This window comes from Drosophila gunungcola, chromosome 3R (genome assembly GCF_025200985.1).
Source record: "Drosophila gunungcola strain Sukarami chromosome 3R, Dgunungcola_SK_2, whole genome shotgun sequence".
NCBI classification, from domain to species: domain Eukaryota; kingdom Metazoa; phylum Arthropoda; class Insecta; order Diptera; family Drosophilidae; genus Drosophila; species Drosophila gunungcola.
In genome coordinates this window covers 6,312,206-6,335,112 of record NC_069139.1, presented here as the reverse complement: position 1 = coordinate 6,335,112, position 22,907 = coordinate 6,312,206, and the positions used below count along the sequence as shown (strand labels likewise).

Here is a 22,907-nt window from a genome sequence, read left to right as displayed (position 1 = left end):
TATTTCAAATATTACGCATAAATGTATTTTAATCAAAGTAAGCCAAACGATTCAATGGATAAAAACGCATTCATATAAATGAATAAAACCTTTTTGTCTTGATAAATTTACAAAACAATTATTATAATTATTAAATTTACAATGTGAAAATAATAAAACAAAAAAATTATTAAAATTTAAAAACAGTTTTTATTAGTGACCGGTTTTGGGAAAGTAAAAAAAAAATATAAATACAAATTTAAAATTTTATGATCCAATTATTAACTTATTTTTAATAATTTTCAAATGTTTCCGCATTTGAAATAAAAGTGTGACCACGTTTTAGTAGAGTGAGAAAGAGTATTCGATAGCTATGACGATAGCAATCGATATTACTATAATGCCTTATCGAATATTTTTCGATTTCCTGCCACCTCTAACCGCGCTATTTTAAATACAAATAATATAAAGCAAATCAAGAAACAAGCGTTTTCTTTGTTCCAGCTAAACGCCGAAAAATAAATCATTTGCCAAATATCATTTTGGAAAGGAAAATAATATTTAAATTGAAATATACAAGTAAAAGATCTTAAAATTGACTAAAATAAATTTTTAACTAAAAAATTTTTAATGGCTTTCGAAAGTCTGTTCGTTTTTGTAGTTTGTTTTTACGTTTTCCACACAAATTCCCAAAATTAAAATTCTGATCGTCTTTTTGTATAAATTTTCTTTTCCATTTATTAATTTGCTTTAGTAAACTAATTGGCCAAGGCACACAGAGTTTGTTTGTATTTTCCTTCAATTAGCTCGATCTCTTCTCACATTTAAAATAGGTTTCATTTATATATATTTGAATAGTTATATATATATATCTTCATAATAAAAACACACGCACATACAAACTGAAGCTAATTAAATAGAAAAACAAAACGTTTTCCCTTTTTAGCATTTTCCAACGAATCTACGGAAAACAAAAAAATTTATGTGTTCTCGCTTTAGTGTTAGGCATTAAACTAGATTACGGTTAGCGTTGTCTATAAACTAAAAAACATCTTAGGGCGCTACACAAATTTAGCATAAATTACAATTAACGTTTTTCTTTACAATATTACATTTAAAAAGATTACAATTTTCTTAGCTCTCCTTCGTAATGTTTTTGTGGTTTATGTTTGCTATCAGAGAATATGTGTTGAATATTTCTCCCATTTTTTGTGTGGGGCTAAACAATTTGATTTGGCATTCAACAAGTTGGTCTAACTTTGCTAGATAGTTCTCACATATGTAGGTATCTCTAAGTTTGTTCTTTTTTGGGGGGAGGACACACGTTTGAAGACTTCTGCGATGAGCAGTGATATATGGATGGGTAGAAAGACACAGAGTTGAGTGCTGTAGTCCTCAAGATTAGATTTAGAATATGCTTATAAGACCCGCTTATATCGCTGCCGTGCGACTTTTGGTCTCCGTTTCTCCATCGCACACCTCGCAATCTCGTCTCTGAATGGGAAGTCGTGGGATGGCCGGCATTAACCAGCCTGCTGAATTGAAATCCGGCCATCGATTGGAGGTGGGAAAAGGGAAAGGAGTGATTTTTTGGGGGGCTTGGGTAAATTCGCGTTCTCGTCTCGTTTAAGGCATTTTGCATTTGCTTTGAGCACCAGAAATGGTCGATTTTCCAGTTGGTCCCTTTGCTTCCTAACATTTTATGGTTATAGCGGTCGATTTGGAGTAGTATAGAAGGATATTAATACATTCATTTAAAAGTCCAAGTCCCGACTCGCTTTGCTTGTTTTCATCTAATCTGTTTCGTTTTAAATTTATTCAGTTCATGCCCGCGGGCATCTATATATATTTGTATGTTTATGTATAGTTGCCTTCGCTACTTTCTCCTATAATTTATATAATATATATAGTTTTCATTTTATAGTCACGCACTCTTTACAAAAACCCACTCGACAATTTCTCTCCCCTTTGTGACTATTTGACTAACGATGATTTTGGGGGGTGGGATGGATGTTGGGGGTGGGATAGGTGATTTTCAGGCGTATTCAGACGTAAACCGGCGCTTGATCGTCCGTCATATCCGGTTGCTGCTTATCGTCAAAGAATCGTCTGAAGGTAAATTCGAAAAAGCCGTGGAAAGGACGATCGTTCAGATCGATATCATCGCCGCTGCTCATGTTTGAGTCATTTGAGCGTAGCTTTTCCGGATCCACGGGATCGAAGTTGGACGTGTCCGTCGGGTGTTTGATTTCCGGTATGTAGGGCGCCTTCTGCTTTCGCATGTCCGCAAAGTCGATGCCCTTGAAGAAGTCATGACCCTTGACCTCATCCACGCTTTTCCCCAGCCGCTTGTCCGCAGCCGCGCAAAGTCTCCGTATCAAATCGGTGGCATCCCGTGATAATTCGGCTTGTGGCGGTATGTGTAGAGTTTTCTCCCAGTTTATTACCTACAAGAAACAAAAAATTATTATAAATATTCATCACAACTTAGGGAGAAACGTAATTGTTAATTTAGATCTGAAGAATTCGCGTAATTTGTTTTTTTTTTTAATTTTCAAGTTACTGGCTAAAAACCCGAGATATAGTTATTAAAATCACACCTTTTGTTGCGTTTCCAGCGGACTGTTGGCCAGGAAGGGCGGCTGACCCACCAGCATCTCGTAGAGGATGACGCCAACGCTCCAGTAATCACACAGCTGCGTATATCCACTCCTTTCCAAAACCTCGGGTGCAATGTAGTTGGGTGTGCCCACCAGCGAGTGGGCCAGGACTCTTTGGTGATCGCGCATCCGTCGCCTGCGAGTTCGGCATACTTTTATTAATTGCTTCATTTATTAATTAAGTGTACGAAACTCACCTCTCCAGCACTGTGGGCTTGGGTCCGTTCTCCGAGTATTCCTCCCACGGTTCCATCGAGTCCTGACGCGAGTGGTTACCTGTCATTTTTAGAAGGCCTTAATAAGAAGTGTTTATAGTTTGGTTTTTCAGCTAAGACGCACCATTCTCCTGGTAGTACTTTGAGTTGTGCGTCCATCGGAATCCCGTGCACAGACCAAAATCGGTGAGTTTTATGTGACCGTCTCTGTCGATGAGTATGTTGTCAGGTTTGATGTCTCTGCGAAAGGATGTAGAATATTTTAAGTATTTTTGTTTTATATACATTTTGAAATAAAATTGTATATTTACTTTTCTTTAGCAATTTTAAAACAATTAACCAATGTAAATTGTATTTTTCTTTGAATAAGCATGTAAACATATTATTGTGGCCTACTCCATATAAAAAATTATCTGAATCTGTCAGTGAAACAAGCATTTGGTCTCTGTATCAATCAAAATCCTGAATGATGTTCTAGATACCTTAAGCCCACAAGTTTTGCTTAACATTTGTAAGAAAATCTCTTTTTTATCAGGTGACAAACTAGATGATCAACTCTGTGACTTTGGAAAGCTACACTACCTGTGAATAAAGCCCATTTTATGGACGCTGTCCACGGCGCAAGTGACCTCGGCAATGTAGAATCTAGCCAGTTCTTCCTCGAAAATGCCCAGCTTGATGAGCAGTGACATCAGATCGCCACCTGCGGAAAAAATGAAAATCATTAGTAACTCGTTAAGCCACAATGATTGCAATACTCACCCGGTATGTAGTCCATCACAAAGTATAGATTATCCTTATCCTGAAAACTGTAGTACAACTTCACCACCCAATTGTTGTCGGCCTCTGCGAGAATATCTCTTTCGGCCTTGACATGAGCCACTTGGTTCCGCTTAAGGACATCGGCTTTTCGCAGGGTTTTCATCGCATACAAATGATTGGATGTGTCGATTTTTCTCACCAGAGTCACCTCACCGAAGGCACCCACTCCAATGGTTTTCAGTTTCATGAACATGCTCTTGTCCATTTTGGCTCGCTTCAATCGGATGTAGTTGCTCTCCTTTTGATTCAGCATTTTCCTCATCTCAATCTGCGTTTGATCGGGCAGCCCCACTTTAAGCATTTCCTTTTCCAACTGATTTTTGCGATAGGTACGCTGGCGATAGGACTTGATCACGTTCTCTATATGCTGTTCCATGAAGAACTTGAATGCTTGCGGGGAATACTGCCTGATGCGGAACTCCTTGCGTTCCTCCTCCTTTTCCTTCGATATTTTCTTTCGCTCCGGTATGGGTGACGCGTGTTTGATCTTCTTGCAGGTGGTTGATGAGGAGGCCGTAGTGCTGGTGGATCCATTGCTGCCCCCCGAACTATTCGCTCCCGTGTTCGCGGACGCGTTATTATATTTGGCTGGCGGTATGGGTGGCGTGGTGGCCAAATTGCTGTTGCTTATTTGTATGTTGTTGTTATTGCAGCTGGTGGGTGGTTTGATTTCGCTATTGTTGTTATTACTTTGATAGGGCGGTGGTGGTGGCAGTTGCCTGCTGGGATTTCCATTGGTTAGCTTTTGTTGATCTCGTTCCCGCTCCCTCTGATCCCTTTCCCTTTGAGCCTGTGCTTGGAGCACCCTTAAAGCCTGAAGTTGCTGCTGTTGCTGCTGCTGCTGGTGGTGTTGCTGCTGCTGCTGTTGGACTTGTTGCTGCTGCTGCTGTTGCTGTTGCACTTGTTGCTGTTGCCCCACCGTGGCCGCCTTGGCCTGCATGCTCTTGGCATAGGATGGTGGCTCCAAACAGTTTGGCGGCTTGCTATTCAGACCCACCAAAGGTGGTGTTGTGGGCGTGGGCGGCTTAGATTGCTGGTGCTGATGCTGATGGTGTTGCGCCGCCGCTGCCGCCTGCTGCTGCTGCTGCACCACTGCTGCGGACTTTTGGGGATACGAGGGTGGTGCCGCCATGACATGAACCGGTGAATTGCTGGCAGAGGCACTCGATGGGGATTGTGGTGCCACTGCCGTTTGGAGCACGGGCTTTTGCACCTGCGTGCTCTTCACACTCTGCATTATGATGGGCTGCTGACTTCGGGCTTGGTAAACGCGTGGCTGTGGCTTGGCCAGTGGTGCTGGTGGCAGGGACACGGTGATGGGGCTCGGTGATCCTGCCGAGGTGGCCGAATATATCCCACTACTTGGTGATTTCCTGTAATCCGATTGCTGCGATTGCGTGGGCGATTGCCGCGATTGCATGGAGGCCGTGTAACTGGGCGGTGGTGGCGGTGGTGCTCCTGCTCCCGACTGTATTAGGTATGGTGGTGGTGGCTCAACCACTGCGCCACTTCCTCCTCCAGGATACAGATTCAGGGATTTCAATTGCTGCGACAGCTGCTGCTGCTGCTGTTGGCTCTTTAACCCATTCTGGGTTATTACCGGCGAGTTCCCACGCTGATTGGGTGGCGCTATCGCCGGCGGGCGGTTCAAGGCCGGCGATCGGCGTTTCACATACGCCTGGCTGGTGGGCGGCACTGGCGGCGGGGGCGTGGCCGCACTGGATGCGGTGGGATTCCGTGGGGGCGGCGCCGGTGGTGCCACCTCACTGAAACCACTGGGGGATGGCGAAAATCCACCATTACCCCCTGGATTTCCAACCGTCCGCGAGCTCGGCTGGTGGGTGTGGTGCGAATGGGGGCTATCGGAGCGGGAACTTCCGGCTCCGGAATCCAGGGCCGGACTGCAGCGCAGGTAGTGACTGCTCGCCGTGTCCCGCTCGATGCTAGGCTTCCGGATCAGCTTGTTCGGCATCAGCGCCGTCATCATCCGTCCGTTCGCCACGCACACGCCCACTCCCACGCCTACGCCCACTCCGGATACGGAAATGGAGCCTGATCCCGGTTGACCAACGATGGCGGGGGGCGGCGGGATGACCACGTCCGGCGACGGAGACGCGGAGGGCGGTGGTTCCATCGGCGGCTTGGCGTGGTGGTAATCCGGAGTAAGTGCATCATTGCGTCCGTTGGCCGCCGTATATCGCAGAGGTGTGTAATTCTGGAAAGGATGAAGTTAATTAGTAAGTGTAAATAAATGGTGATTTATGGGATTCAAAATGATCTATGTTACAACAGTATTTAAAATTAAACCCTGAATTTGTTGTGAGTAATAGTTTGCACTGAAACTCCAAACTTTTTTGCACACTGTAAGTTACTCTAAATAAAAAGTATCGCTAACAAACAGAAATTTAGAATTGGTATTCAAAAAGTTATATTTTTCTACACTTCAGTATAACACATTTTTATTTTACTTAAAAAATGGAGAATCCCCTACTTAAACCCCGTCCCCTTAAAATCCGATCAACAGCTTTCCACTACGCCCATGAGTAATCGAAATTCCTGCACTGGAAAAAACTCCCCTTTGCTTCTGCATGTCAGTGTTTGTGATCGAGTGTTTGTATCAAAAACTAAACAAAAGGCGTGCATCCAAAAAAAAAACAAAAACAAAGAACAAAGAACAACAAAAAGAGAATCGGAGGCTAAAACAAAAGACCAAAGAAATTAGGCGACCAAAGCAACGAAATAAAATTCTTGCCATCGTCGTGAAATTCCTAAAAGTCAAGCGCAGGCAATGGGTGCGAGCGAGATGGAGCGAATTAGGGGAGCAGAAGGAAGAGAGTGGGAGATAGGGGAAGAAGAAGAGCCGGCTGCCAGATGCGCTCCAAAACACAAAAACAAATACACTTGCAGCGAAGGTTGCCCTTGCTCCCATCTCGCTCCCACATAATTGTGTGTCTCGCCTTGTTCTTTTTGCCTCTCTTTCTCTCCTCGCCAGCTACCCGTTTTACGCGTTCTTTTGATGCCTCTTCTGCGTCTTCCGTCTGCTTCCCACCTCCAATCTTTTGCCCTTTTGTGACTGATCCTCGATTTTATGACTTTGAATGCCTGACTCTCTTCGCTCTCTTTCTTTTAGAGATGGCAACACGATGGGAATGTTTAATCGATATTATTTTTAATTTTTGTATTTTATTTTAAATTAATTTCTTGACATAAATATGTGCATATGTATATTCTTGAGAGCAGACAATATCGTTGAATCTTTTTCTTAATCGAGAAGGCCTCTTGTTTGTACAGGAAACATTAAGGGGGTGCATATTTTATAGGTGTTAATAACCCCATTATCTGAATAATTATTCAAAAATGTTATACTTGTCCCCCACAGTTAGGAATAAATAAACAATCATTAACTTGTACTTTATTGCAATCAATATAAATAATTACTTTTGGCTCATAAGAAGATAACAATCGTTTATAAAATTGCATATACATACAATACATATAATTCATTTAGCAAGCGTTTGGTGCTTTCAACTTGATTCCGTTTATTTATAAAATAAAAGAAAGATTTTTTAAGTTTTAAAATTTTAAAATTTACTTAAGAGCAAGTGGAACCAAATCAAAAATAATATTCCGGTTAAATATAATTTTTATGATGCTAAATTGGTCACAAACTTTATGACACTCTTTTTGAGAACCATTCTATATGTCACAAGCATTTTGATGGGCATCAAATTAAAACCAAGGACGCGAAGCCAGCGAAACCCGACAAAGACCCTCAGCAGACTGTTCGTCGCTCTTTGAGGGGGAAGAAGAAGATTTGGGGACCCCCGAATCCCCATTTCCCCAATTCTTCCACGCCGTCTTACATGAAAGCCAATTTACGGCAAATTAGCGAAAGCCAATGGGCTCACTAAATCAGCAAGTGCAAAAAGACCAAGAAAAAAGTGTCGCCCACGTAAATTGGCATTGCTGAATTTTCAAATAAAATAAATTGGATTTACCAGGGGGGACTATACAATGCAGAATTGCCGAAACACTTTCGCTAATCCACTTAAGCTTCTTTGCTTTGCGGTCTTCAATGCAATTTGCAAAGTGATTAAGCTTAAAGCAAGGTCAATGGAAGGTTTAGATAAAAAAAGAACGTAGATACACACATCAATGTTTCAATCATAGTTGGTTAAAGAAGTTCTATATAAAAAATACAATTGAATTTAAACACCCATTTTTGTATGCCTTTTTTCAAAGGCATTTAAATGTAGTTTAGTATCCACCATTTACGTATGTATATACCCTTGAACCTGGGACTATCTTACCTGATATCAAAACTATATTAAAATATTAAGGTTGTAAAAATATGAATTTGCTTGTTTTTTCTCAAAAAACGTCAACTGAATACATCAAACTTTGAAATTCTTGGCAACTGACAAATATTTGTGTAAAAATTGTTGGCACAGGGAGGACTAGTCAAGATGACAAATATCATATTTAATCAATATATTGATTTTTTTTAATATTAAAATGTGGTTTCTTAAATTTATTGTTAACGTGAAACAAAAGTTTAAGTCCAAGCCACATACAAAATTTAGTTCTTCCTAAAATATATAAAAAGTAAAGTAAACTATTTATCCCAATTTCACACAGCGAGCTGCTGATACTAGGTACTGGGAATACCTCATACCGATCAGACCATAGAAGCACTATAGATATAGCCAAACATTCTGCCGCACTCCTACTTTTGTTTGTGTTTGTAGTTGCGGGGCTGATCTGCGTGTGTCTGTTTGTCTTTTGTTATTATTAGAGGCAACACACATTCTTTTTTCGGCTATTGCTGCTGCTGATATATGTTGGATAGCTGTACTATATATGATACAGACACACACATATATTGAGGTGAAAATTCCTGAGAAAATAGCTAAGCGAGAATAAAGAAAATCGAGTGAAAGCGACCCACCGACAGGTTCAACAAAATTTTCGCACGAAAATCGCGCAAATTAGTTGAAAATTGCACCCCAAGGAATTCCATTTCGCTCGAAATGAAATGTGTCCCCCATAAAATGTTTACATACAGCAACAGTGAAAACGAAAATTGTATGTATTGGCAAGTTAAATTAATTCTTCCCTAAAAAGCATTAAAATATTAAATTTTAAGATAAACATACAATACAAAAAAAATATATTTATAATTTTTTTACTCTTTGAAAATAAAGTAAATTAAACATAATCATTTTTTTTTAAAGTTTACTAGTATCGGAAATTGTTTTGGCCTTAACAAAGTGTTCTTTATCAAAACATAATTTAAATCCCTGAAGTATTTTAAGTTTACAGTTCGTTAAAGTTGAGTAATCCTTATACATACCCCAGTTAATTAGTTGATATTTATGCCATTCCTTGTTTTTAAATATCATTTCCATCTTTTCAAACTTAGCTCTCACTTTTCCCACACACTGTGTCAAATTTTTGTATAAATAGCTGAATTCGCACCAAATCTAAAATTGGGATTACATATGTACGCGACCAAAGCCCCACCAAAAAAGTCACAGATCAGATGGATGTGTAGACCCTGAATTGGAGTTGTCATAGGTTTGGACCTCCCCTCCCACAAATCGATGGCTTCGTTTTGTTTATTAATTTATTTATGGATTATTTTAATTTTTATTGTAATGGCATTTGGCTTACTGTTAAATGCGTTGGCGTCGCGGCTTGTTCATTCGGTTATTCGCTGCCTTTTTGGCGTTTGGATTTTTATTTATTATCAGTGTTTGTTATTTAAATTAATTTCTGCGCATACCGAGTCTCGCCATTGAGTATTATTGATATGGATATTTATAGCAGAAGCAAAATTAATTTTTTTAAGAAGCAGTTTTGTTGGTAGCTAGGCAGCTAAAATGCCGCATAAAAAAAGGTTTTCTACTTTAGTGTGGAATGTATGATACTCATTGCTTTTACATTCTTTTTTTAGGTTTTTTTTAGAAACATTAGTTTTTGAGATTTCAATGGTTTAATGTTTCATTGAAGAAAATAGTTAGATGAAGAAGTTTGATAAAAAGATAGTAATAATATTTTCCGGAATATTTAAAAATGTAAGGTTTTTGTATAGATAGACCATTAAGCACCCTTTGTATTTTAATGGGTATCAAAAAGATGGGTAGCTGACCGAGTGGATACCGTTTGTGTGGGCGTGAACATGGCCGCTGAAAGTGTTGATCGGGCCGTGCATAAATTTCGTATTTATTTATCGTCTATCGTTTATCGCTCTGACATGCACTGCCCACATATGGACGCAACCCCCCCTCACCATCCAGTATGCCAAACATATGCGCCATATATGAGCAGATTATGGGTTTCTGGTATTTAGCGCGCAGCATGACCAATTAGCCGGACCATTGTGCTTCAGCCGGCGGCGCAGGCGTAGGCCGAAATGTCAGGCGAAAGTTGGCCAAAACAGAAAACCCCAAGCCGAAAACCGAAAACCCCACCAACCGAAAAGCAAAGAGCATCTGTGCCAATGCCAATGGCAGCAGCAATTGCAGCATTAAATTGGCCTGTCCCAACTGGCCACAGTCATAACAATTAGCCAACTCCAAAGCATATATTTTATGGCCAAAAACCTGAGCGCGCCCATTGCATGGATTAAGAGAAATCTCCCCTCAGTGTCCCCCTGAAACTCAGGAATTTCTTTAGCTGATCCTCGAATCCGAAGCCAAAGAGCCTGAACATAATTTACAGTCGCAGCAAACAGTAGCTGGCAAGTGGAGATCGTAAAACTTTAAATTGATGACCCGTCAGATAATATTTAAGAATTTTTATGTCCTCCTCCTCTTTCAAAACTCCTTTTTGCGGCTCTTTCGCATATTTTTTTAAGGCCCGTTTCAGAACTTTAGGCATTTCGACGATTGAAATCTTTAATAGTGGCTTAAAACAGAATTGCTGACAGGAGAGCACTCATCGAAACGGGTTAGTCATCAGAAGTGGGCAGTTAAAGGATGTGGTGAATTATTAAAGTAGAGTCCAAGCTTTCAAAGATCATAAAAATAACCATAAACAAGTGATTTGAGAATGTTGTGCCCTAGAGCAACATTATCTTTTTAATAGAGTAGTTTTTAGAAGAGTTATTATTGAGTGTTAAATGCAGTAATTGTGCAGTTGAGTAAACCAAAAAATGTTTTTGCGGACAGCATAAGCTTAACACTCTTGTCACGCACTGTACCTAACTCCTGTTATTCAGATTTCTGATAGTGAGGAGCTAATTGTGGAGATGGTGCTGAAATCTTTAGCCGATCGTGCAAGACCTACTCGACCATTAGTCATTTTCCCCCTTACCCCCAAAAATCGTTTTGGGGGAATTTTCGGCATTCATTGAAATCAATAGCAACCCACTCATCAATTGGGTTGGAATATATATTCCGGTCTGATCGGTTGAGTTCAGAGTGTGACGTCAATGCGAAGAATCCAGGGCGATCGCGTGTACGCACACAACAAAAATGAGTCGTGTGTGTGCTCCCATTTCTTTGTCTTTTTACACAGTAAATAAAAATCCATACGATACAAGTATCAGTTCGAGGATTTTACCTAACAATTTTCAACCGACGATTTAAAATATTTGTTGATTAACAAATCAAATCAGATTATTTATTAATAAAAAAAATGTTAAATTATAAAAATTATTTTATGTTAGCACTTGGATCCGAACCAGGACCTTTTGTTTAACCCTAAAAGATCATGATATCGTTCCTTTTCTGATTTGAAGAGATTTCAGTTCTTCTTTTTCTGTGTGTAGCATATTTTCTGTCCCTCTTCCGCTGGACACTTTGTCTGCCAGCCCGTCGCCACCCACCCAATCGGCAGGCAGAAGGTCAATTGCATTTCGCTTGCCAGTTCATTAATTTCGCCCCTTCTTTTGACGACTCTGCGTGTTTAAGTTTAAATATAGTCCGTGTGGTTGTTGCTCTCTTTCAGTCTTTTCCTTTTGACCAGGCCAATTGCCAACTCCTGTTGCTGTTGTGGCCACAGCTGACCAACCAAGGAACCACCCACCTCCAGACCTTGTTCAAACTGGCGCGCGCAGGTGAAATATCCACGTCTCGTGCCAGTTTCTAAAATTAAACTCTGACGTTATTCTTGGCAAAAGGGAATTTCGATTGTCGGATAAAGTTCGACAGTTTAGTTATATTTTTTTGGGAAGAAAATAGAACTGTTAAGAGAAAATGAGTTTTAATTTTTAATTTGGTTTTAGGAATATTGAATTAAATAGTTTTATGTTTTACATTCCATTATAAAAACGAATTCAGATTATTTCCAGCTAAATAATTAAATCTTCTTTTCAAACATGATTACGAATATTAATATTACTTTACAACACATTTCTAAAGTCTTTTTAATTTTATTTATGAAAAATATATATGAAATATAAAAATAAAGATACAAATTTAAAAAAATCAGAAAATATTTAATGATCACGCATAAATGTCAAACAAATTAAGAGCGTTTACCCATTCACCTCTATTATTTAACTTTCCTAGTCTCGCCTCAAAAATCACCCACGCTTTAGAAAAATATCGTTTTCTTTGTTAGCGCTTTTGTGGCTTGCATTTTATCTGGTTGTTAGTTTTTTATTAGTTGTCGTGTCTTTTCCTTTTGTGTCTTGGCTGTCGCATCATTTGTCCAGCGACTATAAAAAGTTGTGATAAGCGTTTTTAATGGCATAACTGCCACGCGAAGCTAAGACGATCTTAAGTGGAATGAACCGGGGCTAAGCCAAGCTTTAATAAGATGAGTTGAGTGGCATGGAGCTAAACGGTTTACTGAAATTCTTGAAGCCTGTTCTACAGCTCGAATTAAACACTTTGAGTGAGTCACAGGTGAAAACTTCGATCCATGAATAATGTTATAAATTTAAGGGAGAAACAAAGAAAAGCTGACATTGATAAAAAAATAAATTGAAAGGTAACATTTTCTGATTATTCGCCTATTGTTCGGATAAAAGCTTTTAAGATGAGTCCTAATAAGAAGTTTTAAAGTAGAAGTACCTAAACTAAATTTTCCTCTTAAGGAACTTCGGAAAAGGTTTCAAATAAATCTCATAAAACATTTTAAAACCCAATATAATATCGAACTATTTTATGAATCATTATTTTCATTAATCAAAGTTTGCATAGCATTTTTTCTGTTTACCATATAAATTACTTTTAAAGTTGAATGAAGATCTTCTTTAATCAACCCACTCATCATTTATCCAATCCACGATCTGATTCATAAGGCGAACTAACAAATTCATGCAAATTTTTAATCATTTATTTCCTTTTCGCCATGTGTATACAAATCTATGAAAAGAAAAAATGGTCGCTGTTATTTAAAAATTCGGTTTGTACGTCTTTGAAATTTAAACATCGGGCTGAAAATCCGCGATATTAAATAATGCTGAAGAATTCGCGTTAAGAAAAAAGTCATCGTTGGAAACCTAGGAGTGCCGCAGTTTCTTTTTATGTATCCAAGATAAATATTTTTAAAGTCATTACACTTAGTTCTAGTTTTAGACCAACTTAATGTAATCTTAAGTGATCTTACCTGATTATTCCTATGGTTATTTTGTACTTCAAATCGGGTTAGGTCCTGCTTAATGCTCTCGAGGGCTTCCGCCGTGTATTTGTCATTAGGGCGACCGCCCCTTTTTTCGCCCGCTGGATGCATGATGCTGCTTCTTCGCCCTGTGATATTTAGTACTCATATCACAAAAAAATGCTCGACGACCGCCGCTCACACACACACACGCACAGCAAACACACACTGGGGCACATCGGCGGCCACAAATTGCAATTTAAATAAATATTTCTGTGGCTTCTTTGCCTCTCTTGTTATTATTATTTAATTTGATGTTTTGTATAAAATACATGTAAATAGATAGATTATACTACTCGATTTGTGAATTGTTTGTTTTGCTTTGTTAAGTTTGTCGTATTTCATCAGCAGGCACTTTTTTGCATTTGATTATTTGTGTGGAGACTTTATAATGAACTACTTAGTCTCGGGCATGCGAAGGTTTACGATGCTTTATTATCTTGATCTTGATATTGTTGCTCTCAATAAAGATAAATGTGTTTGCATTGCTCTTTTTCGCTGTGTAGGCTTCTGCTTTTGTTTGTCGTCGGATTATTTATCACTCGCGCCGGGAATTCTTCCACTACACATTTGCATTATAACAAAAACTTCTCTCGCCCAGCATTCATTTTGCATGTAAATATTTCTCCTCACATTTTATTTTTTATTTTTATTTTTATTTTTTTTTTTTTTTTTTAATTTTTTGTATTCTTTGTATTTTTCTGCTTTATCACAGATTCTGCGCTGGCCGCAAGCAGACACAGTTCAAAATTTGAAAATAGTTGGCAGATTCCGAATCCAAACAAAGTCCCAGGCAATGAATGAATTTCATTTGAATATTTGAATATCAAAATATTAGTTGATTTTTAATTTGATTTGATTCTCGGCCTCACGGAATTTTAATTGATCCTACGCACGAATCGATGGCGGCCAACTTGGAGCTGAAAGCAGACGAAAAGACAGAGGGGATTTGGATGAGAAAATTGATCAAACGAAAATTGTCACACGCTATTCGAAAACGAGGTTTCGGTCGCGTTTTTAGACGCCTTTAAAGTGGCCAACTCATTCACACAAATAGCTGAGGGTCAATTCACAACGAGCATAAGAAAATTGGTCTTCATCGCAAATTTAAAAGATACGAATAAAAAGACAAAATTTCTAAGTTAAATTAATTAATTGGTTCTTCCTCTATTTATGAAATCAAAAAACACCATTTCTTTTACTAAAAATCCCATGTTTTAAAAAAAAGAAATAATAAGTACTAAAAATTATTATGAAAAGTACTACTATAGTCCTTGATTATATGAGCTAAATATTAAAAACAAAAACAAATACAATTGTAAAATAAGAAGTGATATTAATTAAATAAAAGCCAAACTAAACCTTTAACACATTTTATTGATATACAATTTTAACACAGAGAAAACTAGGCCAACAATTTTAATGCAAAAAAAGGGGAAAATATTTGTAATATTTTGAAAAATAAGTAAAACCCTTGATACATTTTTTACTTGTCTCCTAAAATGTTTATGTGCCTTAATCTTCGCGAAGCAAATTTCCGTTGTTGACTCTACTGAAACATGGTTATTTTGCCAGTCAAAAAGTCCAAATATCCAGCACTATCTCGCCATGTTGATGGGTTGTCGGCCCATTTGAATGCCAGCGACGTGAGTCACTGAATTACGGGGGGGCTTATAGAGGTGCCGGAAAATCCACACTCATTGTTCGTAATGATATAATGACCATCGCAACTTGCGAAGGAAGTGCTTTCTTCTGCATGATATTCACGCCTTTTGCCGTTGATTTTCGGATTCACACTTCCCAAGCTGCAACTGATCGAGGGCAAAAAAAGTGGGGAATTCAGGTGGAAGGGGTGCACATAAATTATGATCTTATGTCATGTTTCGAATTCTGGGGAAATGTAAAAAAAAAAAAACCCCACACCAAAAAAGCAGAAACGAATATACAAACCCATTTTTATGACGAACCATTAAGTTCACACCATATAGAGGGGATCGGGGGGCGGAGGGAGTGGCGTGCGCACCTGACTATGAAATAGCCATCGACAGATAGATATGTAAACAAACACGGAATTTCGCCGAATTTGTGCCAAGTGCAAATGAGGAAGGAAACGCAACGAACATAGTGTTTAATTTAGCTGATCGAAGTTGGTAATACCCTGGTAAAACAATCAGAGGATCAATATAATTTGGAACATATTATTCAAAACTGTGTTATAGTAACCGAAAAAGTTCTGAAATAGAACCAAACTAGGGCTACAAAATATTGAAGGATTCTAAATGTGTCTTAATCAATAGTTTAATGAAGCTTTTAATTTAAAATTTAAAAAAATAATTAGCTTGTAATTTATAAATTATCTTGCAATTTATTTCTAGATTTTTCTAGAACATTTTTAATTAAAAAAAATGATTTTCAAAAATTAATATGGGTTTATAGATGCATTCCTGCCATATGGATGCCTCCGCAATTAATACATAATGTGTGCTTACAAATAGTTTGCATTCCGCACTGCACCCACCACTCGCATACATACACATATCTAAAGATAATGAACCATAGACATCTGTCAACATTTAAACATGACTCTGTGCCTTGATCTGCAAACAACATTTTGATTGCCCTGTAAATTTAGTCGAACATAAAAGGCAGCACAGCAACAAAACAGCACGGCAAAATGTGAGTTTTAATTATTCTGTTGACAAAAGTTGTTTTCTTTACTTTAATTCTATTCATTTTGCAAAGGAATGTGAATTTTGCCGGGGTTGTGTACACGAGACATAGATGATAACAGGCCGGGGGAGCATATAGATCTTGGGTGGGTAAACATCTCTCGGCCCCACGCGCCAAATCCGAATGTCAACAGAGATCGGCCCTGGCGGATATACTATATGTGGCTATGTGTAGCCTCCCGCATTATTTTTGTTTTGGTGCCAAGTTGGGAAATTTTCACATTCCACGCATACCGCCCAGTATTTTTGCGCAAATAAACGCGATTGTGTGTATGTGCCCAATAACTAATTAACAATACAAATAACTAATTCACTTGCAATGCTATCTCCCTTTCGCTCTTTCCTCCATCTCACTCCCACTCTGTGGGTTTATTTTGATTTTGATGCGTTATTAAGCGACCACGCTATTGGAATTTTTAATTGTTTAATTGCGTCCAAAGTTGTGCCTCCACATAAAAGACAGGCCGCCGCTTTATATCTAAAGCTATCTAAATGACTTTAATTTATTATTTTCGTCAGTGCTTAGGCAGAATTTCGTATTTAGCATTAATTGAGACATTTTATTGCCAATTATACTCATTGAACTTCGGCTATGTGGATTGTAGGTTTCCTGGATAAAAGAATGCCAGAGTTATCTATATATTAGAGAGCTGTAAAGACAATATCTATTTTTAGTTTCTTCCAGAAATTCCTCAGTAAAGTATTTACTTCTACCTAACCGGAATTTAAGACTTAATTGGTTACCTAATTCAAAGATTATGTAACGCTTTCGAATGTATTCTAAGTAGTACGTCTAATCACTTTCGCAAACTAACTGGTATTATTTATATTGTCAAGATTGTGTTTATTTTGACACTTGCACAGAGGTGTCTACGATTACACTGTGTAAGCAAAGAACTTAATACAAGTTGTATCTATCTGCGAGATTAACACTTAAAAGTACACTTATTTCTTATTATTAATTGTATAAACATGAAGCTGCGCATTGTTATATTGTACAGTCAATTTTTTAAGAATATCCTGCCTATAATTTTATAGATCTACAAAGAGCGTTATATTCAGAAAGTGAACTATGATATATTTTTTTTTTGTTCATCGTTTAAAAAATCGAACATTTTGAAAGTAGATAAATCTTAATCTATTTCCAAATATGTAGATTTTTTTAAATATTATTTTTCCATAAAATAGACGTATCCTAAAGTTCGATATCTTGTTATCACTAAACAGACCGGACAAGACCAGAGATCCAGAAATCCCAAAGCAATTACGGGGCCTCCAAAGAGAGTGATCGACCAAAGAGAAGCGTACAAAGGGGGCCCAAGGGAAGTGGATAAAGGGGTGGCAAGAGAGCCGAAACACGCTGCAGGGGGCAAACACTCGGCTACACACACACACATTTAGTACACATATAAACGCAGAAGTGTGCGACGCGTCAGGGCAGAAGATAAAAATAGTATTAGTTGCTGATTATTATTGCAAAAATGCGCATTCCACAGCGAAGAGAGAAGGAGAAAAGGGGAGGCAGCAGGCGAAAAAAAAGGGGGCGGGGTGGCAACTGCTATGTTGTTGCTTTTGCTCCACTCTACGCGCTCTCTCTGTTTTCGTTTCGTTTTCCCTTTTTTCATCCACTCTCACACACACAGAGACGTGTTTCAAAATGTGTATGGAGAAGGGGGGAGATAAGGGGAGGGGAATCGAAGCAAGCAAGAAAAACAAGCTAAATTGCATTTTCGTCGTCGACGACGCTCGACTTGAATTGCAGTCCAGTGGCCAAGGAGGGGGGGCTTTAGGGGGAGGCCATGCGAAGCTGGTAGTAAGCAGACACCCCCACCCAGCTTCTTATTCCTCCTGAAAAACTGAAAAAGATTCATATCCTAAAGAATTGTTTTGAAATCCTTGGATGAATTAGATCATTGTAAAAAAAAGCAATAGGTTTAAAATTTAAAATTTCTAACTCTATCTTTAGTTGTGTTTGTAAAACCGATTAAAAATACTCGTTTAATAATTTGAAAATATATTTAGAAGATTCATTAAAAGTCAAGGTTATTTAATTACAAAATATTGAGTTGCAACAAATTCAATTTTAAGTTATAGAAAAATTCAAGTAACGCCTAGGTGGTCAGTCGTTTACAGATTTGCGAAAACTGCGGATAAACTTAAAAAAATTAAAAAAAAAAAAAAAGGGAAAACAACTGGTTTGTTGAGTATACCACTATTTATTTAAACGATTTGGCAAAGGTAAAATAAATCCTGGGAAATTTAATCTGTAAAACTACACAATCAAATCAAAAATCAAAATTAGTAAACAGCCAATAAACCTAAAGCTGGTGTGTCTTTAATACTTCTAAGATCCTAGTTTCGATTGGTTAATATCCTTTTGCAGAGTAACCACCACAATTATCTTATTGACCCTCCTTACTTTCTTGTTTTATCGTTCATTTACTTTTAAAAGCGACAACAACAGCAAACAGCCCACTGTATTGGTATTTATTGCCCTGCTCTCTGAGCTTCATATGTGTGTGTGTATCTGTGTGTGGTGTGGAATGCACACGATCAACGCCAATGGAACCTCACCTGTTCCATTCTGCCGCAGTTAACTTCGACGTCGGCAGAGCCAAGAGTACAGAGCACCAACAACAACACACTCACATAATCCACTGCGAATTGCATGCTGGAATGTGAATGGAATCCCAAAGATTTCCAGCGTCGCTGACGATGACGCCGCTGTTCGCTGGTTCAACAAAAACAACAATTACAACAGCAGCAGTAACACCTACAACAACATCAATAGTAGTAGAAATAGCTAAACCAAATATTATTTGCACTTTTGGGAGGAGATTTGTGGGTTTTTATTTACCGAGATTGGATTGGTTAAACTTGCTTGTAACTTTTTATTGAGACTTTAAACTTTTTAAGAAAAATAAATCGAATTTTGATTAGCTTTTGTTGATATCCAATGGTAAATTAAAGTGGAATACAGTTTTATAAAAACGCACTTAAAAGGCATTCTAAAACTCTATAAAACTATTTTTATAGCTGATGGTGGTTCAAATCATGATTACTAATTGTAAAAAAAGATTTAGAAAATAAAGAGGGCTTGAAGCATTGAAAAACAACAAGGTTTGGGCAAGAAAAACTATACAACTTTTACTAACCTATGACACAGACATTTTTTAAGTTTACCGACAAGCAAAGCAGCAATTAACTTTATGAATTTTGGATGGCATACCGACACGCTGACTTCACAAAACAAGGAGGAGGTCTTCAATCCCCTTCGCCCCCTAACGTTTCTTGCTTTTGCTTTGTGCTTTTTGCGAAGCATAAATAAGTCGCCTGAGAAATTATTGTCGCACTGACATTGAAGTGGCGGTGCTGCCTCTAATTACAATGGGTTGCATTGCAGTTACTTGTGCCACATTTTGCATCTCTCGTATTTACATTTACATTGCTGCTCTCGTGGTTTTTTCCTCATATCGGTCTGTATGCTTTGATTTCATATGTAAATCGGAGGCAGCTGCTGCCCACGGTTGCATCAACACCACGTATTTTGTCACACACATAATCTTGCAGTTTCTCAGTTACAGTGGGGACTGCCCTATAGTAACCAGTGCAAAACTCGGACTTAGGTAACAAAAAAAAAATTAAAAACCGTTTCAGTACCCTCAAGATTCACACACATGTTTTTCAATCAGAATAAAAATTACAGAACCCTGATTTTAATATAATTAGGGATCTCTAAAGCCAAATAAAAATATAGTTTGATGTGATTTAATGTAATTCAATTAATAATTGCTTAAATTTTGCACGTGAGTTCAAAATAACGTTAAGAGGAGATTTTAATTTTTAGAAATCTATTTAATTATTTATATATTTGTTTTCTTATTTATTATTTTATTTTCCTTGCAGCTAACATGCAATATTGAAAACAAAAGTTCACTTTGTAGTTAGTTAATGCTGCTTTTTACTGTAGGCGACGATTGCTCTGTTTAAGCCTTGCTTTTTTGTAATCCCGCAATTACTAGTATTATTATGGTTGCTATTGCTATTGTAATTGTCGCGATTATGGTTTTTAAAGTTAAATATTGTTTTCATGTTGATATTTTATAACACTTGAACTATAACGCCAATTAGCTGCTATTTCAGTTGGCAAAATGTTAAGTCAAAACCTGGAAAAGCATTAAGTGACCTTGCCTAAAGTCGATGGAAACATAACGAAAAATACGAAAGGAAATTCAATTTACACTGGAATTAAGTTAAATATTATTTGAGATTAATAGTTTTTCAACAACACAGCTACACAATGGGGGAAAGGGAGGGAAGATAGAAGAATTTAATCCGATTTGTGTAGCAACCTCTCGCTCTCTCTTTCTTTCCTTCGCTCTCCCCCACACAAATACACGCACAAACATACATATATTCCACGAGAGAGCGAGAGCGAAATATGTAAATACAGCCTGTTGCATTTGTGTGTGTATTTCGCATTTCGTTTTCAGGCACTTTTCCGCACATTTTTGATTGCTTTTAGTGCGTTTTTCCGTGCAGTTTTTCTCACTTTTCCACACAGGCAATTGGAAATACACACCAGCACACTCGAAACACACACACACGCACGCACTCGCACACAGTTTTACATGAAGTATTGCATTTTCTTTTTGGACTGAGAGATACGCAAATTCCAGCTGCAAACGTTGCATTTTCCACATTTACCTTCGCTCCTTCTCGTTTTCCACGCAATTTCCTGGCTTTTCGCCTCTTTGTTCTCGCCTTTTTCGCGTTTTCCACACACTTTTCTTCTTTTTGCCCCTCTCTTTTTCCTTTCTTTTTGCTTGCAAATCGCTGATATTTAAACACTTATTTCACTCGCGTTCGCTCATTTCCACTTTTCCCGTCGATTTAGTCCCATTTTCCGGGCATTTTCGATGCGTGTTTTGCTTAAATTTAGTAAAAATTAATTCGTGGTTTGTTGCTGCCGTCGTGTTCAGTGTGCCCGTGGCCGATAACGATTAAAACACCATCCGGCTGACAATAAATACCTAGCTAAATACCACATGTGAAGGGCCGTATTTATTGATTGTGGTACATGTCTGTGCTAAATACTAAATAACTACAAGCAACATGTCTTCGCTAACGCTGAATCTAAACCAAAGCCAACCACGAGTGTGGTTGTTTTACTCGCTAAGTCTTAATTGCTAATCAAGCAGTTTATGCAGTACAAATCTGAAGCGACTGCTTTAAAGCAGTGTATTTATTTTTGGACTGCTTTAAATTTAAACACAGTGGAAGACGAAAACGTAATTTTGAATATTTGATTGCCAGTCGAGGTCGAGAACAGCTTAGAAATCGATAAAGAGCTGGGGGGGGGGGGAAATAAATGGTCCTTAAGTTGACTAAGCGCCTTTTGTTACTATACAAATTATGATGTTAAATTATATTTATTAGATCCATTGTTGGGTGTACCTAGATACTTGTACCTTGGTACGTACTTAGGCACCATTTTTTCTTATACCTTACCTAGGTACCTAATTTCTTAAATACCTTGTACCTTATCTAGATCCAAAAACTAGTACCGTTTTACCGCTCCGTATTTGAAAAAAACCCCGATGGCTTGTTGCTCACACTTGCGTTTATAAATAAAACTATCGATTTATTATCGCAACTGTATGGTTTTCGTTGGTTTTCCTGCAATTTCACGGCATTTTTGTAAATTCCTTAATATGTCGAAGAGCGCACTGGTTATTTTGGCTCCCGGGGCCGAGGAAATGGAGTTCATCATAGCCGCCGATGTTCTGAGACGTGCAGGGGTAAGTTTTGTACCTTACCTATTAAATCATACTAAACTTACTAAGCACTCTTATTCTTATTCTGATAGATCAAGGTCACCGTGGCCGGATTAAACGATGCGGAGCCGGTGAAATGCTCTCGGGATGTTCAAATCCTTCCCGATACCTCGCTGGCCAAAGTGTCGTCGGATAAATTCGACGTGGTGGTTCTGCCTGGAGGATTGGGTGGCTCCAATGCCATGGCCGAGTCCACGGTGGTTGGGGAAATCTTGAAGAGCCAGGAGTCCAGCGGAGGACTCATCGCCGCCATTTGTGCCGCCCCCACCGTTTTGGCCAAACATGGCATCGCCTCCGGAAAGTCCCTCACTTCGTATCCCTCGATGAAACCCCAGCTGGCTGATCAGTACAGGTACTTATCATAGAAATCTTATTGAACTGGTTGTGTAATTTATCCATTTGCCCACTATTTTAGCTACGTGGATGACAAGAGCGTTGTGAAAGACGGAAATCTCATCACCAGTCGGGGACCTGGAACCGCCTACGAGTTTGCTCTTAAAATCGCCGAAGAGCTGGCAGGAAAAGAAAAAGTCCAGGAGGTTGCAAAGGGTCTGCTGGTAGCCTACAACTAAGTCACAATCACTATGTCTATTTCGCAATCGGAGATACTCGGTTAATATTTATAATATTTATACCATTGATGCATTCAAGAACTGAGTTAAAATTTTGTTGAACAAAAGCAATGCTAATAAATGCTATTTAAAATGGTAAATAATAAAGTAAATAGTAATATAGTAAATGCTATTTAAAATGGTAAACAATATAGTAAATTAAATAGTAAAATCTCCTTGATTAAATTTATATTAATTAGTGTTCCTTTAGATTCTATATTAAATTAACTTTCTTTTTTCATTGATATTTTAAATCAAAAATAGTTATTTGAATAGTAATTATCAGTCACGAATTTTATTGACAGTTAAACAAAAAAAAATAAAATTTAATTTTCCAAAAGCTGATAGCTAAATTAACTAATATTTTTTACATTAATTGTAAAAGTGTATTAAAGATTATTATAGTAGCCTCTACTACCCGATCTTTGAACCATGGTTTAAG

General features: G+C 38.0%; 2 protein-coding genes across 3 annotated transcripts; one reads left to right on the top strand and one right to left on the bottom strand.

Moving 5' to 3' along the window:
* Window positions 1-689: 689 nt before the first annotated feature.
* LOC128266308 (serine/threonine-protein kinase Warts) lies at window positions 690-14,066 on the bottom strand. 2 transcript variants are annotated; one of them, XM_053002746.1, is made up of 7 exons: window positions 13,238-14,066; window positions 3,617-5,891; window positions 3,437-3,557; window positions 2,979-3,094; window positions 2,837-2,915; window positions 2,580-2,775; window positions 690-2,426 (listed from the first exon to the last, which is right to left on the bottom strand). In XM_053002746.1, the coding sequence occupies exons 1-7, from the start codon at window positions 13,358-13,360 to the stop codon at window positions 2,025-2,027; spliced, it is 3,312 nt and encodes a 1,103-aa protein (XP_052858706.1). In that variant the 5' UTR covers window positions 13,361-14,066; the 3' UTR covers window positions 690-2,024. The 2 variants fall into 2 exon arrangements, 1 of the variants encoding a protein (XP_052858706.1); XR_008269050.1 differs by lacking the exons at window positions 690-2,426; window positions 2,580-2,775 and having other exon boundaries at window positions 2,979-3,092.
* Window positions 14,067-21,647: 7,581 nt separating this feature from the next.
* Window positions 21,648-22,556, top strand: LOC128266318 (protein dj-1beta). Its single transcript, XM_053002761.1, has 3 exons — window positions 21,648-21,818; window positions 21,887-22,206; window positions 22,270-22,556. Exons 1-3 carry the CDS (start codon window positions 21,678-21,680, stop codon window positions 22,424-22,426), a joined length of 618 nt encoding a protein of 205 aa, XP_052858721.1. The 5' UTR covers window positions 21,648-21,677; the 3' UTR covers window positions 22,427-22,556.
* Window positions 22,557-22,907: the final 351 nt, after the last annotated feature.

Bases quoted from the DNA above. Each gene is read 5' to 3' on its own strand.
- LOC128266308 (XM_053002746.1), bottom strand. From the start codon at position 13,360: ATGCATCCAGCGGGCGAAAAAAGGGGCGGTCGCCCTAATGACAAATAC. The intron at 3,558-3,616 runs GTGAGTATTGCA...TTTTTTCCGCAG, and splicing joins TGTGATGGACTACATACCGG to GTGGCGATCTGATGTCACTG. The intron at 2,776-2,836 runs GTGAGTTTCGTA...CCGAACTCGCAG, and splicing joins AAGCCCACAGTGCTGGAGAG to GCGACGGATGCGCGATCACC.
- LOC128266318 (XM_053002761.1), top strand. From the start codon at position 21,678: ATGGTTTTCGTTGGTTTTCCTGCAATTTCACGGCATTTTTGTAAATTC. The intron at 21,819-21,886 runs GTAAGTTTTGTA...TTATTCTGATAG, and splicing joins ATGTTCTGAGACGTGCAGGG to ATCAAGGTCACCGTGGCCGG. The intron at 22,207-22,269 runs GTACTTATCATA...CCACTATTTTAG, and splicing joins CAGCTGGCTGATCAGTACAG to CTACGTGGATGACAAGAGCG.